The sequence below is a fragment of the Girardinichthys multiradiatus genome, chromosome 15 (assembly GCF_021462225.1).
Source record: "Girardinichthys multiradiatus isolate DD_20200921_A chromosome 15, DD_fGirMul_XY1, whole genome shotgun sequence".
In the NCBI taxonomy this organism is placed as follows: Eukaryota; Metazoa; Chordata; class Actinopteri; order Cyprinodontiformes; family Goodeidae; genus Girardinichthys; species Girardinichthys multiradiatus.
In genome coordinates, this window is record NC_061808.1 from 4,904,103 (window position 1) to 4,918,976 (window position 14,874).

Sequence of the window (14,874 nt, forward strand, 5' to 3'; positions counted from 1 at the left end):
ATTAACTAAAAACACACCTTTGCAACACTATCCAAGTAAAAAAAGCAGCTTTATGTCACCGGCAAAGTCCATCATGAAAACTGTTCTCGAAATGGTTAAAATAAAAAAAAGTTGAAATACTCACTTTTTAATTTAGACTTTTCACCTACAGACTCTTTGTTCTTGCACTCATCTCAGCTGGCCTTGCTAGATTTTAGGATTTAGCCAAAATCAAGAGTTGAGCCATTAAAGCATCTCAAAATTATGAATGTTTTCACCATTATTATGTTGTGATGGAAATTCTTGCAGTAAGCATTCCAAAGTGTATGACCTTTAGGTTACCTCACTCCTCAGAACATCTGTGTTAGAGGAGGAAGCTGTAAAGCCATTATCAGAAGTTTAATGGTTAAAACTCATGCTTTAGGGTGATGTCTCAGGAAGGACAGATGGGTTCCTAGATAACTTTGTCACCTCTGAACCCGAGAAGGGTCTGGGGTCATAAAACACAGACTCTTTGAAGTTGAGATAACACTGTCATGTTCTGGTATAAATACTGTGTGTAACTGTTGATCGGGGCTTTGCTTAACTGACTTGCTCGGTGACAGAGTCATTCAAACGTTGAATGCCTTTGAATAAAACGTATAAAGACAAAGTCCGGATTTTCTCTTCTTGTGAGTCAACTTCTCTCCACTTTGATAAGAAAATTCCACAACAATGTTTAGTGTTGATACGTTGCAGGTGCACAAGCTCCGTCTCTCACTGTGATGTGTGGCAAAATATAAAATTAACATGTTATTCCTGAGAAAAGTTTACCTGAACACAGAACCAAATCTGAGAAATTTTCATGTATCAAAGAAGAATCAACCCATGCACAGTGTGTGCATGGATTAAATCTTTAATTTACACATTTAAAGAATAGCTAAACCCCAAATCAACTTTTTTTGCAGATAAACTGCATAAATTGGGCTTTGAGGGTGCTATCTTTATGTTACTGAACAAATTATGTCATTTTCATATAAACTTGTTTAATTCTGCAATATTTGGCCTAAAACCTTCTTAGTGCTGCCCTCTTTGGGTTGAACAGAGGCTACTGTAGTTGAATTTTCCTGTTGGTTACAAACAGTACAGCTAGGTACACGTCTTCGTCACAGCCCCACGTTCGGGTATAAAACCATCTCACTCAGATACACGCCCCTGTGGCGAGTCAGGAGTTGGATTTGCAAGCATAGGGAGACTATTTAAATTTAAATCTACATGTAAATGTAAACTTTCTAAACGTTTGCATCTGCTTTGAACATCAGCCCATATTAGCAATGATGCTGTTAACATCACTTTACCGCTCAAAAACTGGACCCATTCTGTCCTCCACTGCCTCGGCAGCGCCCACTGTGGGCATCGCAGAGCCAACGCTTTGAGCCAGCAGCTGGAACTGATAAGGCTCAGGCCGACTGGGCTCCATAAAGCCTGACTCCAGCTCCGGTGATGAGAAACGGGAAAAATCCTCCACCTCAAAAGATCGATCTGTGGCAAAACTACCAGCGTTGCTCTGCTCACTCTCCATGTTTCAATTGGTCAAATTAATTATTAATTTTGATATTATTTCTGTATATTTATAGAGGTCAATGTTTATCACTGCTACAGAGGCCAAAATAGAAAGAACATAAACCAATAACTAAAGTTTAATCTAACTAAGGCCAAACAGAGCATCACTAATGAAGAATGGCTATCATTTATATCCATATGTTCTAGATTTACAAAGTGCAGAGGATCCCTCTGTATTGAAAGTGATTCTTTTATTTCTGCTCCTCAGTTTGTCAAGTTACAGGAAGCAAACCAGTTTATAACTGCTAGGGAGGTGATCAGTGACATGGAAAACAGGTGAGGCTACGCCCAAGAGTCGCAACCAGTACACAAACACCAGAAGTCACAACGCCTAAAATAAACACATACAGAACACAAGATAATCACAACCCTGAATAATCAGAATATACAGAACCAAAGGCACCAACAGAACAGAAAAAAACTCATTTTACATCTGTTGAGATGTTTAATGATAGATACAATGATACACAAATAGCTTCAAATATTTATTCAAGTATAGCACAAAAACTCAATTTTAGTTCATGTTTGATCATTTTACACAGCAGATACTTTTTCTCATTCATTTTTGAGGCTTCAAATGTCTCTCATGACTTCTTGGATCCAGAAATGTTACTGGATCAGGCTTTTTGCCTCAACATTCAGCTTCATCAAACAGTTCTGCTTTATATTATGTAAAACAGGTAGATAAACACTCTCTATGTAGCATTGTTTAACAGACTGGATCCTGTTTGCAACGTTGCTACGGTATGTGATACAGCTTTTACAAGACAGGACTACCAGAAAATAACTTTGTGTTATGTTGTTGTTGTGGTTTTTGTTTTTACATCCAAAAGTCATCTTAACTCATATTTGCACCATAACTGTGTGACATGGAACCAAAACATTTATTGAGTTAATATTTTTCAAAGGACAATGTCATGCATAAAACATAAAAAAATAACAAAATCAACAAGAGTTCCTTCTAAAAAAACAAAACCAAAAACTTCAATTCTGTTTGCTTCAAAAACAAATTCATCCAGCAAAATTAACACTTGTGACAAAAATGTCATTAGTTGTATTGCTGCAAATATAAAACTAATAATTAGTTTTAAAAATACAAAGTAGGCTTCATTGTTGTTTTTAAAGGATGTTTGACATAAATACATCATGGAAGAAGACACAGGCACAGTTTAAATGTATTTTTCAAAAAATCACAAAAAAGTGTTTTTAAATGTTTAAACATTTAGTATTCAAGAGCACAAAAATGCTAACTTACTTTATATGCAAATCAGGAAGACCGTTTTTCTGGTGTGACCAACTTGTTTGTTTCTAATGCCTAAATGTTAAAGGTCCAGCTTCTTATTTAGAGAAAAAATAAGTTTTTGTGGCTCGTGGGCCTCTGACCTTCAGTTGAATTATAAATTTGAGAGATTTTGTATTTATATTTTTAGCATGCCTGATGAGAAAAATTATGCTTGTTTAAAGGAAAATACATCTATAATGTTTATCATCACAGTGACTGAAAGGCAAAAATGCTTCGATGAAGTGGCAGTAGGATGAATATTTCGACATGCTGTACCTATACTTGTGTAGACAACTGGGGTTCAGTGGGTAGAGTAGTTGCTTTGTAATCTGAAAGTTGTGGGTTTGATTCCAGCGTTCTCCTACTCCATGCAATGTGCCCCTGGGCAAGGCACCTAACCTCAAGTTACCTACCATTCTGTGTATCAGTGTATAAATGTAGTGTTTGGGTAAATGTGGATCTAGTATAAAATACCTTGAGTGGCCGATATGACTGGAAAAGGACTATTTCAATTCATTTCCCATTTGAACTTAGATCCATTTTACATTTCCATTATTGTTAAATGCATCCTTAGCGGCCTGAACCCATACTAATGGCCTCGATGTGATATTCTTAAACACACTCCTGACGTTAAGCTGATCACCGTTAATTTTAACCTGTTTACTTGGTCATGTTGTCAGAAGAAGCACCAAAGTTCATGGGAGCAATAAAACACTTGAGCTAAGAATTAAAATGGAATATATATTTATGACATTTCACAGCTAAATGCCATTTTTTACTGGTCTGATTCTGCACACAGTCTGAAAAATGCAGTCAAACATTTGTTTTGTATTCAGAGGATTAAGATCAATGAATATGATCCTGTCTCTGTGCAGCTGTGGTTACAGAAAACTAATGTGGTAAAATAAAAGGGTGTTGGAATAAAATAAGCAAAAATGTCAAGGCAAGGCACTGTGATAAAATATAACAACATGGCTTTTAAAACAGCATGCATTAAAAAGGCAGGGCACCTGCTTTTCAACAAAATCAAACATGAATTTAAAACCTGTAAAATATTCAAGCTTTAACAAACTTTTCCACCTCAGGAAAACATGACATTTTTAAGAAACACAATACTTACATCAGATTAAACTTTGTGTTGTTTCTTTTATAATATCACGGTCTGTCCTACTTAAACTGACATTAAATCTACACTATTAATCAAATAAAAAAATAACAACATACCTGCAGCTGTACAATGTAAATAATGTGTGTTAATACAATGTATTTGACACAAAAGCACTGTATGCTGCAAATAACACAACAACTAACACCTGATTTTCAGGTGCGTTTTAAGGCCACTCCAACAAACACATTCAGTGGTTGTTAGATCTCATTTAACTATGGTACATGTTGTCATTTCACACCTAATTTATCAGTCCTTTAAGCAAACAGAAGAAGAGTTTCCTCTTACCCATTTTAGATTTAAACCCTTAAACTTAAGGTTTTTAACTAACCTGAGGCTTAAATGTGTCAAAACTCACCAGAACAAATTGTTTGGCATTTTGTTCAACAACATTTTCTCTCAGACTGGTGATAAAAACTCTCAGAATTGACACATAATGACACATTTAATCTGTTTTGGTAAAGCCGTTGTAAACATCCACATATTTCTTTAGCATTTTTACATTTGCATGTTTCTGCATGCTTCCATTTGCCTTTCGCTTTGCTGCACATATGCCATTCAGAGCTCAGAGTTTCCTGCACTTCTACAGCAATCTTGTAAGCTGAAATTTTAGATCACATTAATTGTCCACATTGCAGGCTTGAACTCTGCACTTTGCCTAGTGTCTGTGATTTCAGTTGTGGTGGGCATGAAAAGGATCAACTTGCACATAATAAAATGTGGCTTAGCTGCACTTTAGTCCCACATGTCATTTTTAAATATTTTAATAAATCTATTGTATGCTCAGTGTACATCGTTTAGTAAAACTGCAGTAGTTGTATGAGTATTTTGGACTATTTTGTCATAACTGAAAGATAAACTTTGATGACGATTGTCTGCATAGGACCATCAGGAGTGACTAAACTGGATGAATCTTCAAGTGAGCCATAGGGGTGTATAGCTGTTATCTTTTTGTTTCAAACTCCCTTTTGGTTCATGTACAGTAACAGACTTTCTATTTAATAAGACAATATAAGGAAATTTCTAGTAGGGTTCAGCAAGTCTTAAAACCAATAAGGTGAACTTGTAGCTGAATCATATCACCAGAACCGAGAAGGATGGAGGTATAAGAAAACATGACAACTTTTCAAGCCCAGTTTATAGGCTGATAAGAAAAACTACATTCATTCACTGTAGCAAATATCACAGCATTGCATCAGTTGGTCACGTCAAAGTTGTCCTGTACAGATTCCCTGTCTCCAAACATGTCAAGTTAAAACACCTGCAACTGCACCACTGTAGCATGAGGCGGTCCAAAGGTGCCACCAATGAATCAAAAGATTATGGGTTAAAAGATTCCCTAAATGTGCCAATAACTAAATAAAATCGGCATTAAATAAATCTGTATTTTTTAAATAAACATGTTTTTAAAAATTAAATATTTAAAACATATGTAATTATTTCAGAATTTAATTATTTCAAGCATTTTAATGTATTTTATTTGTTAGGCTTTCCCATCAAGTCAGATTATGATGCAAACGGCTCTCTCTCATTTAAAATGTTCATGGCGGAAATGATGTAATTCCGAGTGATTTTAACATTTAATGACTTTAATTTTTTTTTGCTATAAATGTCGGCTTCAGTTAAGTAATTATGATTTTGATCATTTAGAGTCATACTTAAATTATGTATAAATGTACTTCTTTATCTCCAATTTAACTTTTTTCACATAAAAGAACTATTTTTGTTACTATTCTTTATTTGCAACTTTTGGCACTCATTAAATAACCAGAAATCTCCACAACACAGACAGATTGTTCAGAAAGTGTGAACAAGTTAGCTCCTAAGTTAAGTTAACATTTTATGACTTTTAATTAACACAATATTTAAATTACAATATGTTCTAGTATTTTTAGTCAGTTTACCCAAAAACCAGTTTTTCTGATTTTATTTCTCTGATCTATTTACTCTTTTTCTTTTTAAAGGACAATTTGTTGCATACTTTTATACCAGGTCATGTGCATCTTATTGTAAAAGCGGCGTTTTTGCCAAGAAAATATGTAACTCGTGGTTATAGTTGCACACTACTGCATAGCATAAAAAAGGAAGAAATGTACTTTTTTTTAGGGATTGAAACTATTAAAAGAGAAATGTCTGTGATTTAAATTTGTGTAAAGGTTAAACCAGGATAACAACCTATTCTGTGACGGAGAGCGCCTCACTGCTCATCAGCATGCAGCAGGATTTTACTGGTGGATGTTGGGAGACAGGGATACTGCTGGGATGAAAGTGGGAGCTCCTGGGTTTGGATTCGTCACTATTTGCATGCTAATCTCTTGCACCCACAGGTAAGAAGCAGAAATGAAAATGAGCAGTGCAGGTCATTACTGTGAAATGTAGTCATTTTTTAAGAAAAAAAAAAGTGATGGTGGTGAAATAGCCAGCTTTGTAATTTCTTACATAAAAAATCCGGTTGTGGTTAAAAGCATAAAAAACATAGTTGATTATAAATGTGTTTTGTATCGCACGTGTATGAAACTGTAAATTATCCCTTAAAGCAAATAAAAATTTCAACATAGAAAACTGTACTGAAATAAATGTATTACAGATGAAAATGTTGGGTGCAAAAGCAGCAAATTATGGTGAGCAAAGGTAACATGTCAAAAACAACCCCCGCAACTCAACCACTAACTAAATCAATAAATTAAGATAAAATAGATCTGCCCACTTTTTTGTTTGTGTCCTTTATCACAAACAGAGGATGTCACCGAGTTAACGATCTGTCTCTGCTGGACTGGGAGACACAGTTATATGAGGGAGTCAGGTCAATGTCCCGCTGCTCTGGCTGCTCTCTGCTGTTCTAGCATCGATCGTACAGCCGGAGACAACATGGTGGGGGACACGGCTGGGGTGAAAGGTCGCAAAGGATAGTGTGCATGTTTTCCTGGGAAATAGATGCACTGGAAGTATTTCTGGCCTGAAAAGAAGAAGAAAGGTTGTCTGGGTTTAATACAAAAGATTTATTCCAACATTTCCATCAGTGGCGGTTCAAGAATGAATGGGGCCCTAAATGCAACCCAATCCATTTCCACTGTCTGGCAAAGGCATGAAAAGCAATACTCAGAGGTATTTTTTATTTGATAATAATTGAGATTCAGATTTCAGAACAACATTTTTGAGAAAATTAGGAATTACATCGTTTTTAATACAGATTTCAGAAATCACATAATTTGTTCTAAAGCTCTTGTAATCACACTATAAATTCTACAATACAAAAAAATATGTTTCCAAAATCCCAAATTGTACTTTAATCTCTTGTTTGTGTGTTGTGGTGTGATCAGTCTAAATATGATATTTTAAAGGTTTTTGTCACACTAGTGGCCTTTATACATTAGTAGCTGGACAGGGAGAAAGGCAGAATGAGAAGGGGAAGACATGCAGCAAATAGCCCTGGGACAGTAAATTTGTTGCAAATATTAAATATTTTAACTGGAGATGCCCAAATGCAGCTAAAGTTAAATAACCCTTTAATTTAGCACCGACTCATAAACTGCAAAACTGATACCAAATTCAGCAACATCAGCTGCCTGAAGCACACTGCTGTATTTTATTCAGGGCTTGCACAGTTTATAACATTTCCATTGATCGGTCATGCAAATATGCAATAAAAACTTATTTGGTGCACAATTGAAAGATGTTTTTGCCCTGGGCAGAAAGCAATATTGCCCGTTTCAAGAACCACCACTGATTTTCAAATTTAGATTTCTATGGGTAAAACAAAAATAAATGATCTAAATAAATTGACCCATGGAACTATGATCTGGAAACAATATAACCTAACACTAAAATAAACCACCAAGGTACAGTACATTTATTTTAACAAAGAGATGTGAGTTAATGCTTTTTATGCAAATATTAAACATAAAATTTCATCAGTTCTTACTTGGTTTCTTCTTTTCTGTCTTCTCTGTAATATTGTCTTCAGTCTCAGGTTCCTCTGCAAGAAGTCAAATACAATAAACTCAGATTAAAGAATGACATGATCATCTGTGTAAGAGCGGGAAAGAGAGACAGTGAGTGTCTACATGCTTGTCAGCAGCAAAAAGAGAAAAGGCTGATTTGTTTTCTTTAACTATCCTTCTTGTGCCTTTTTCAGTCTGAATCCAGACAAAACAGGAGTTCTAGTTTTTTTTATTAAAATATTTCTTCAGAAACCCTGAACAATGAGGACTAAAAAGCCCTCTGACCTGGTTTCTAGATTTACTATAAATTGCTTATAGAACCTTTTTTTGTTACTAAGCTTTTTGATTTGTTTAGAAAGGCAAATATTTTCACGCCAAATTCAATGAAACTTGTTGGAAAGTTTTAACATGGATAAAATAAGTCAAACGGACAGATTTTTTAAATAACGATGTTTTATTTCTCACTTCTATTTTTCTATTTTAATTTACTTTCATAGTTGTCATTTCCACCAATCAGCCTGAGGTTACAAACGTTTGAGCTAATTCCTACCAGAACTTTGGAGACTTTCCTTAAGTATGACCTATATGCAAACCAAATTGTTAATTTGTTAAACTTACAGCAATAGTTGTTTAACTTTTAATAAAAATGTATCAGTTCTAGAAATGTTTCTGCACCCAAACTGTTTGATAACTGGGTAATTTTCCTGGAGTGAAACAGCAGCCCGTCTCCCATCCTTTAAGCGCAAAGTTTGCTTTGAAAACAAATGCTGGTTGGAAACTGGATTTTCCAAACAAAAGAAGCACCAGAACATTAGGTTTCAATAATCGCTTTTTTATAATCTATGTTCATTTTACTAATAGTGGAAATCACTGAGGAAATAATGAACAACATCTGCAAATCAAAAATTACAACAAATCTGAACCAGGATGGGATTATTTTTTTCTGTTCTGATATCTAAAATCTTAATTTACTTCAGAAAATATATAAAACACATTTTTAAACTATTGGCACATTTAGGAAATCTTTTAACAAATTATTAAATGCATCTACTTTAGATATTGTTGTTATGAATATGGCCGTTAATCCAACCACTCAAGTTGTTATTTCAGTGATTGATTTTGTTAATATTTTTCTAGAGGAATTGTAAGTAGTTTAGTATTTGAACACTACTGATATATAAAAGTCTTGAACCAATATGAGAAATGTAAGATGTAAAACACACAACGATGTCTAGACATCTTTCAGTTCCAGCACAACAAAAATATTATACAGCACAGACCAAAAGCTTGGAAACACCTTCTCATTCAAAGAGCTTTCTTTATTTTCATGACTATGAATATTGTAGCTTCACATTGAAGGCATCAAAACTATGAATTAACACATGTGGAATTATATACTGAACAAAAAAGTGTGAAACAACTGAAAATATGTCTTAAATTCTAGGTTCTTCAAAGTAGCCACCTTTTACTTTGATTACTGCTCCACACACTCTTGGCATTCTGTTGATGAGCTTCAAGATGTAGTCACCTGAAATGGTTTTCACTTCACAGGTGGGCCCTGTCAGGTTTAATAAGTGGGATTTCAAGCCTTATAAATGGGGTTGGGACCATCAGTTGTGTTGTGCAGGAGGTGGATACAGTACACAGCTGATAGTCCTACTGAATAGACTGTTAGAATTTGTATTATGGCAAGAAAATAGCAGCTAAGTAAAGAAAAACGAGTGGCCATCATTACTTTAAGAAATGAAGGTCAGTCAGTCCGAACAATTGGGAAAACTTTGAAAGTGTCCCCAAGTGCAGTCGCAAAAATCATCAAGTGCTACAAAGTAACTGGCTCACATGAGGACCGCCCCAGGAAAGGAAGACCAAGAGTCACCTCTGCTGCGGACGATAAGTTCACACAGAGTTCTAGCAGCAGACACATCTCTCGAACAACTGTTAAGAGGAGACTGTGTGAATCAGGCCTTCATGGTAAAATAGCTGCTAGGAAACCACTGCTGAGGACAGGCAACAAGCAGAAGAGACTTGTTTGGGCTAAAGAACACAAGGAATGGACATTAGACCAGTGGAAATCTGTGCTTTGGTCTGATGAGTCCAAGTTTGAGATCTTTGGTTCCAACCACCGTGTCTTTGTACGGCGCAGAAGAGGTGAACGGATGGACTCTACATGCCTGGTTCCCACCATGAAGCACGGAGGAGGAGGTGTGATGGTGTGGGGGTGCTTTGCTGCTGACACTGTTGGGGATTTATTCAAAATTGAAGGCATACTGAACCAGCATGGCTACCACAGCATCTTGCAGCAGCACGCTATTCCATCCGGTTTGCGTTTAGTTGGACCATCATTTATTTTTCAACAGGACAATGACCCAAAACACACCTCCAGGCTGTGTAAGGGCTATTTGACCAAGAAGGAGAGTGATGTGGTGCTGCGCCAGATGACCTGGCCTCCACAGTCACCGGACCTGAACCCAATCGAGAGGGTTTGGGGTGAGCTGGACCGCAGAGTGAGGGAAAAAGGGCCAACAAGTGCTAAGCATCTCTGGGAACTCCTTCAAGACTGTTGGAAAACCATTTCAGGTGACTACCTCTTGAAGCTCATCAACAGAATGCCAAGAGTGTGTGGAGCAGTAATCAAAGCAAAAGGTGGCTACTTTGAGGAACCTAGAATATAAGACATATTGTCATGATGTAGGGTTGTTTGGTTTTTGGTTTTGGGGTTTTTCCTTATGTTTTTCACTGTTCAAGTTTTGAATCATGTTTCTGTTTATTTTCCTGGTCATGCTTTTGTTTTGTCGTCTTGTTCATGTTTTGTCAAGTTTGGTTTTCGGATCTGGTTATGCTTTTGCTTCATGTTTTTCTAGTTTGTGTTCAAGAGTCTCTGTTTTGCTCCAGTCACGTTTTGTTCTGTTAATTAAGTTTATTCAGTTCACCTGCTTCAAGTTAATATGTCTCCTTACTCCACCTGGTTTTCACGCCATATATTCACACCTGTTCTTTTAGTCTTCGTGGAAATATCTTTCACTCTCATGCTCATGTCTAGCTCTCATGCTCAAGTCTTTTTTTTTTTATCATGCCATGCCTGTCTTGCCTGCCCATTTGTTTTGTTCCTGCCTCCTGTAGTGAGTGAGTGACAGTATGTTTCTGCCAAACATGGACCTCGCGGACAGTAGGCAGGAGAGCACCAGGGATCGCTGGGTTAAGCAGCAAATGAAGGAGGCGATGAGACTTCTGCCGACGGATTTGGAGGTTCTGCCGTCTCCTCTGCTGCTGGAACAGATAGAGCGTGAGGCGGCCCAGTGCCAGAGAGTTCGGAAGGGCTGTTCCGTCCCTCCGCCTCAGCTCCGACGTTCCCCACCTGCTTCCGTACCGGCAACAAAGCCGTCATCTTCCTCCCGCCGCAAGAATCACCGTCATGCAGGGATTCCCAGCCGGTCGCCTGGCGAGGAGGTGGTTTCCCTGCCAGCTGACGTGAGGGCTGCAGCAAGTAAGCCCGCATCTTCGTCTGCCATAGCACTGTCTCCCAGGCTCGCTGCACCTCCGCCCATGCCGTCTGCGCTCGCTCCAGCCCGGTGTTCTAGGGCAACACCTGCCAAGCTGGAGCAGCGCATGAGGTTCACTGCAAGCCAAATAAAGATCCTCAGGACGACTGGTCTCCTGTATTCCTCTCCTGAGCTGATGGAGAGGATAAGGCAGATCGAGATGGAGTATGAAGCGGCTGTTTTACTGCCATCCTCCATCATCCACGTCAAGTCTCCAGGGCGCTGCTGCAGAGCAGCCCACGTCAAGTCTCCAGGAGGCTGCTACAGAGAAGCCCACGTCAAGTCTCCAGGAGGCTGCTACAGAGCAGCCCACGTCAAGTCTCCAGGAAGCTGCTGCAGAGCAGCCCACGTCAAGTCTCCAGGAGGCTGCTACAGAGCAGCCCACGTCAAGTCTCCAGGAGGCTGCTACAGAGCAGCCCACGTCAAGTCTCCAGGGCGCTGGTGCAGAGCAGCCCACGTCAAGCCTCCAAGGAGCTGCTGCAGAGCAGCCCACGTCAAGTCTCCAGGGCGCTGCTACGGAGCAGCCCACATCAAGTCTCCAGGAAACTGCTGCAGAGCAGCCCATGCCAGGTCCACAGCCTGACACACCACTGCCTCAGCCTGACCCTAAGTCAGCCTCAACCCCCTCCACACGGCGCAGAAGACGTCGTAAGAGGGACGCCCCGGCTCTAGTCATCGGGGGCCCTGGCGACGCCTCTGCTCACGCCACTGAGGGTCTCGGTGACGCCTCAGCCCCTGCTCATGTCACTGAGGGTCCGGCCGATGCCTCAGCCTCTGCTCACGTCACTGAGGGTCCGGTCGACGCCTCAGCTCCTGCTCATGTCACTGAGGGTCCGGTCGACGCCTCAGCTCCTGCTCACGTCACTGAGGGTCCGGCTGACGCCTCAGCTCCTGCTCACGTCACTGAGGGTCCGGCCGATGCCACAGCTCCTGCTCACGTCACGGAGGATCCCGTCGATGCCTCAACTCCTGTTCCTAGTCTGCAGGAGTTTAAGGAACGTTTTGTCCTCGTTCTGGCTTTTGAACACAGAGCTGAGGGTTCGCCAGGCTCTGCTTCTGCCTCTGAGGGTTTGCCAGGCGCTGCTTCAGCCTCTGAGGGTTTGCCAGGCTCTGCTTCAGCCTCTGAGGGTTCGCCAGGCTCTGCTTCAGCCTCTGAGGGTTCGCCAGGCTCCACGCCTCTGGAGTTCCACAGAGTGTCTGGGAAGTCCTCTACTCTGCTCAATAGGCCTCCACGTCTTCGGTGCAGGCCTGGTCGCCCGCCTGAACTCTGTGCCTGCTCGGGACGACCTCCTGGTCGCCCGCCTGAACTCTGTACCTGCTCGGGACGACCTCCTGGTCGCCCACCTGAACTCTGTTTTTGTTTTTGCCCTGGTCGGGTTGTTTTGTTTTCGGATCTGGTTTTGCTTTTGCTTCATGTTTTTCTAGCTTGTGTTCAAGAGTCTCTGTTTTGCTCCAGTCATGTTTTGTTCTGTTAATTAAGTTTATTCAGTTTACCTGCTTCAAGTTAATCTGTCTCCTTACTCCACCTGGTTTTTACGCCATAAATTCACACCTGTTCTTTTAGTCTTCGCGGAAACATCTTTCACTCTCATGCTCATGTCTTATTTTTTTGATCATGCCATGCCTGTCTTGCCTGCCCGTTTGTTTTGTTCCTGCCTCCTGTAATGAGTGAGTTTTCGTTATTAAATCTTTTTTACTTACCATCACGCTGCCTGCTCGTCTGCATTGTGGGATCCAATTCCAAGTAAACCGTGACAGAACCGTGACACATATTTTCAGTTTTTCACACTTCTTTGTTACGTATATAATTCCACATGTGTTAATTCATAGTTGTGATGCCTTCAGTGTGACTCTACAATTTTCATAGTCATGAAAATAAAGAAAACTCTTTGAATGAGAAGGTGTGTCCAAACGTTTGGTCTGTACTGTACATATTCACAGATTTAAACAAAAACAGTCAGTCATTTTCTACCGCTTATTCCATAGTGACTGCTGGTGCCTATCTCCAGCAGTCTATGGGCGAGTGGCGGGGGTACACCCTGATACTTTTATCATGCATTTAAACACTATTAAAGTACGTTTTGGTGGAGTCTTTAAAGTCCTTCACCACAGATTCTGCTCTGATTCTGTTCTGTCTTATTTTAGCAGCCAAAATCAAACAGATGTAGAAAACAGGAGGTGGTCTGTCAGAATTAGAAAAGTGTGGGGACACTCGGGGCAGCAGTGATAATCCACTAAGTGAATCATTATGAACAGGAGACTAATCCCCCAGATTACTGGGTTTTGGTTTATAGGTTTAATATATCCAGTTACTGATGCTATAAAACATGAATCTCTTCAAATAATTCAAGGCACTTAAAGATGTGGATAATCTTGTCTAAATTAGATAATCTCATTACACTCTTTCAATGTGCTGTCATTAGCGTTAACATCTCCTCATACCGATTCAGTCAGTGGACATATGGTGAAAACATAATTTATACCTCAGACCTTACAGGAAGGAGTGTCTTTCCCATTCACTATTAACAAACCATACAAATAAAATAATCATTGTAAAAACGTGTTTAATCATTTTGTTGTGAATTCACCAGACAGAAGACCATTTGCTCCTAGAATATGCTGGTATACAGAGGAAGGTAGTGGTAATCTAAAACACTGCAAGATGCCCAAACCCTGTGGCTGCAAAACAAACCTAAATCATCACCGCTGTACCATTGTGCTTGATATTTGCTATGAAGTGATTTTGCTGAAGTGTTGTGTTTGGTTTGCTTCAGACATAGTGCTGTGCATTATTGTCCAAACATCTCAACTATCTGTCCAAAGGACATTCGGATGCAATTTTGCAAACCTAAGTGATATTCCTACATTCTTTTTAGAGCGAAGGTGCATTTTCCTGGCAATCCATCTAAAGAAGTCTTACTTTTTCTGTCCGGATTCGAGTTGTTAGTTGTTGTTATGAACTGTAATATTTAACATGCTAACTGAAACCTGTTAAATAATCTTTCTCCTTGTTGAATAATGAATATATAAGACTTCCCAGATTGATGTGAAGCAACAGTAACTTTAAGGTTATTGCTGATATCTTTCTGCTTTGGCATTGTGTTGTAACACACCTGTATCCTCCAGTCCAACAAACTGCCGCTTTTATTTTGTGCGAAAACAATTTTAGCATAGAGGCCATTGAATGATTTTAAAGTTGATACTACTTTGATAAATTGGATCTTAAGTTTTAAGAGAATATCTGAGTATCGTCTTTTATCCACCGGGTCTCCCCGAGGGTGTGTTCAGTCACCTTTGTTGTTTATCCTGAACATTAAAACCTGTAGGAGTTGGCATAAGAACCGGTATGTCCTAACAGATGATACA

At 39.3% G+C, this 14,874-nt stretch overlaps 1 protein-coding gene across 4 annotated transcripts in view; it reads right to left on the reverse strand.

Moving 5' to 3' along the window:
- Nucleotides 1–2,053: 2,053 nt before the first annotated feature.
- LOC124882121 (trichohyalin-like) overlaps nt 2,054–14,874 on the reverse strand; it is a 50,162-nt gene continuing 37,341 nt past the window's right edge. For all 4 annotated transcript variants that reach the window (XM_047388310.1, XM_047388309.1, XM_047388308.1 and 1 more), the window contains 2 exons: nt 7,951–8,004; nt 2,054–6,984 (listed from right to left, as the gene is read on the reverse strand). In XM_047388310.1, coding sequence (XP_047244266.1) covers nt 6,833–6,984; nt 7,951–8,004 — 206 coding nt within the window. In that variant the 3' untranslated portion in view covers nt 2,054–6,832. The remainder of the gene's footprint in view (nt 6,985–7,950; nt 8,005–14,874) is intronic.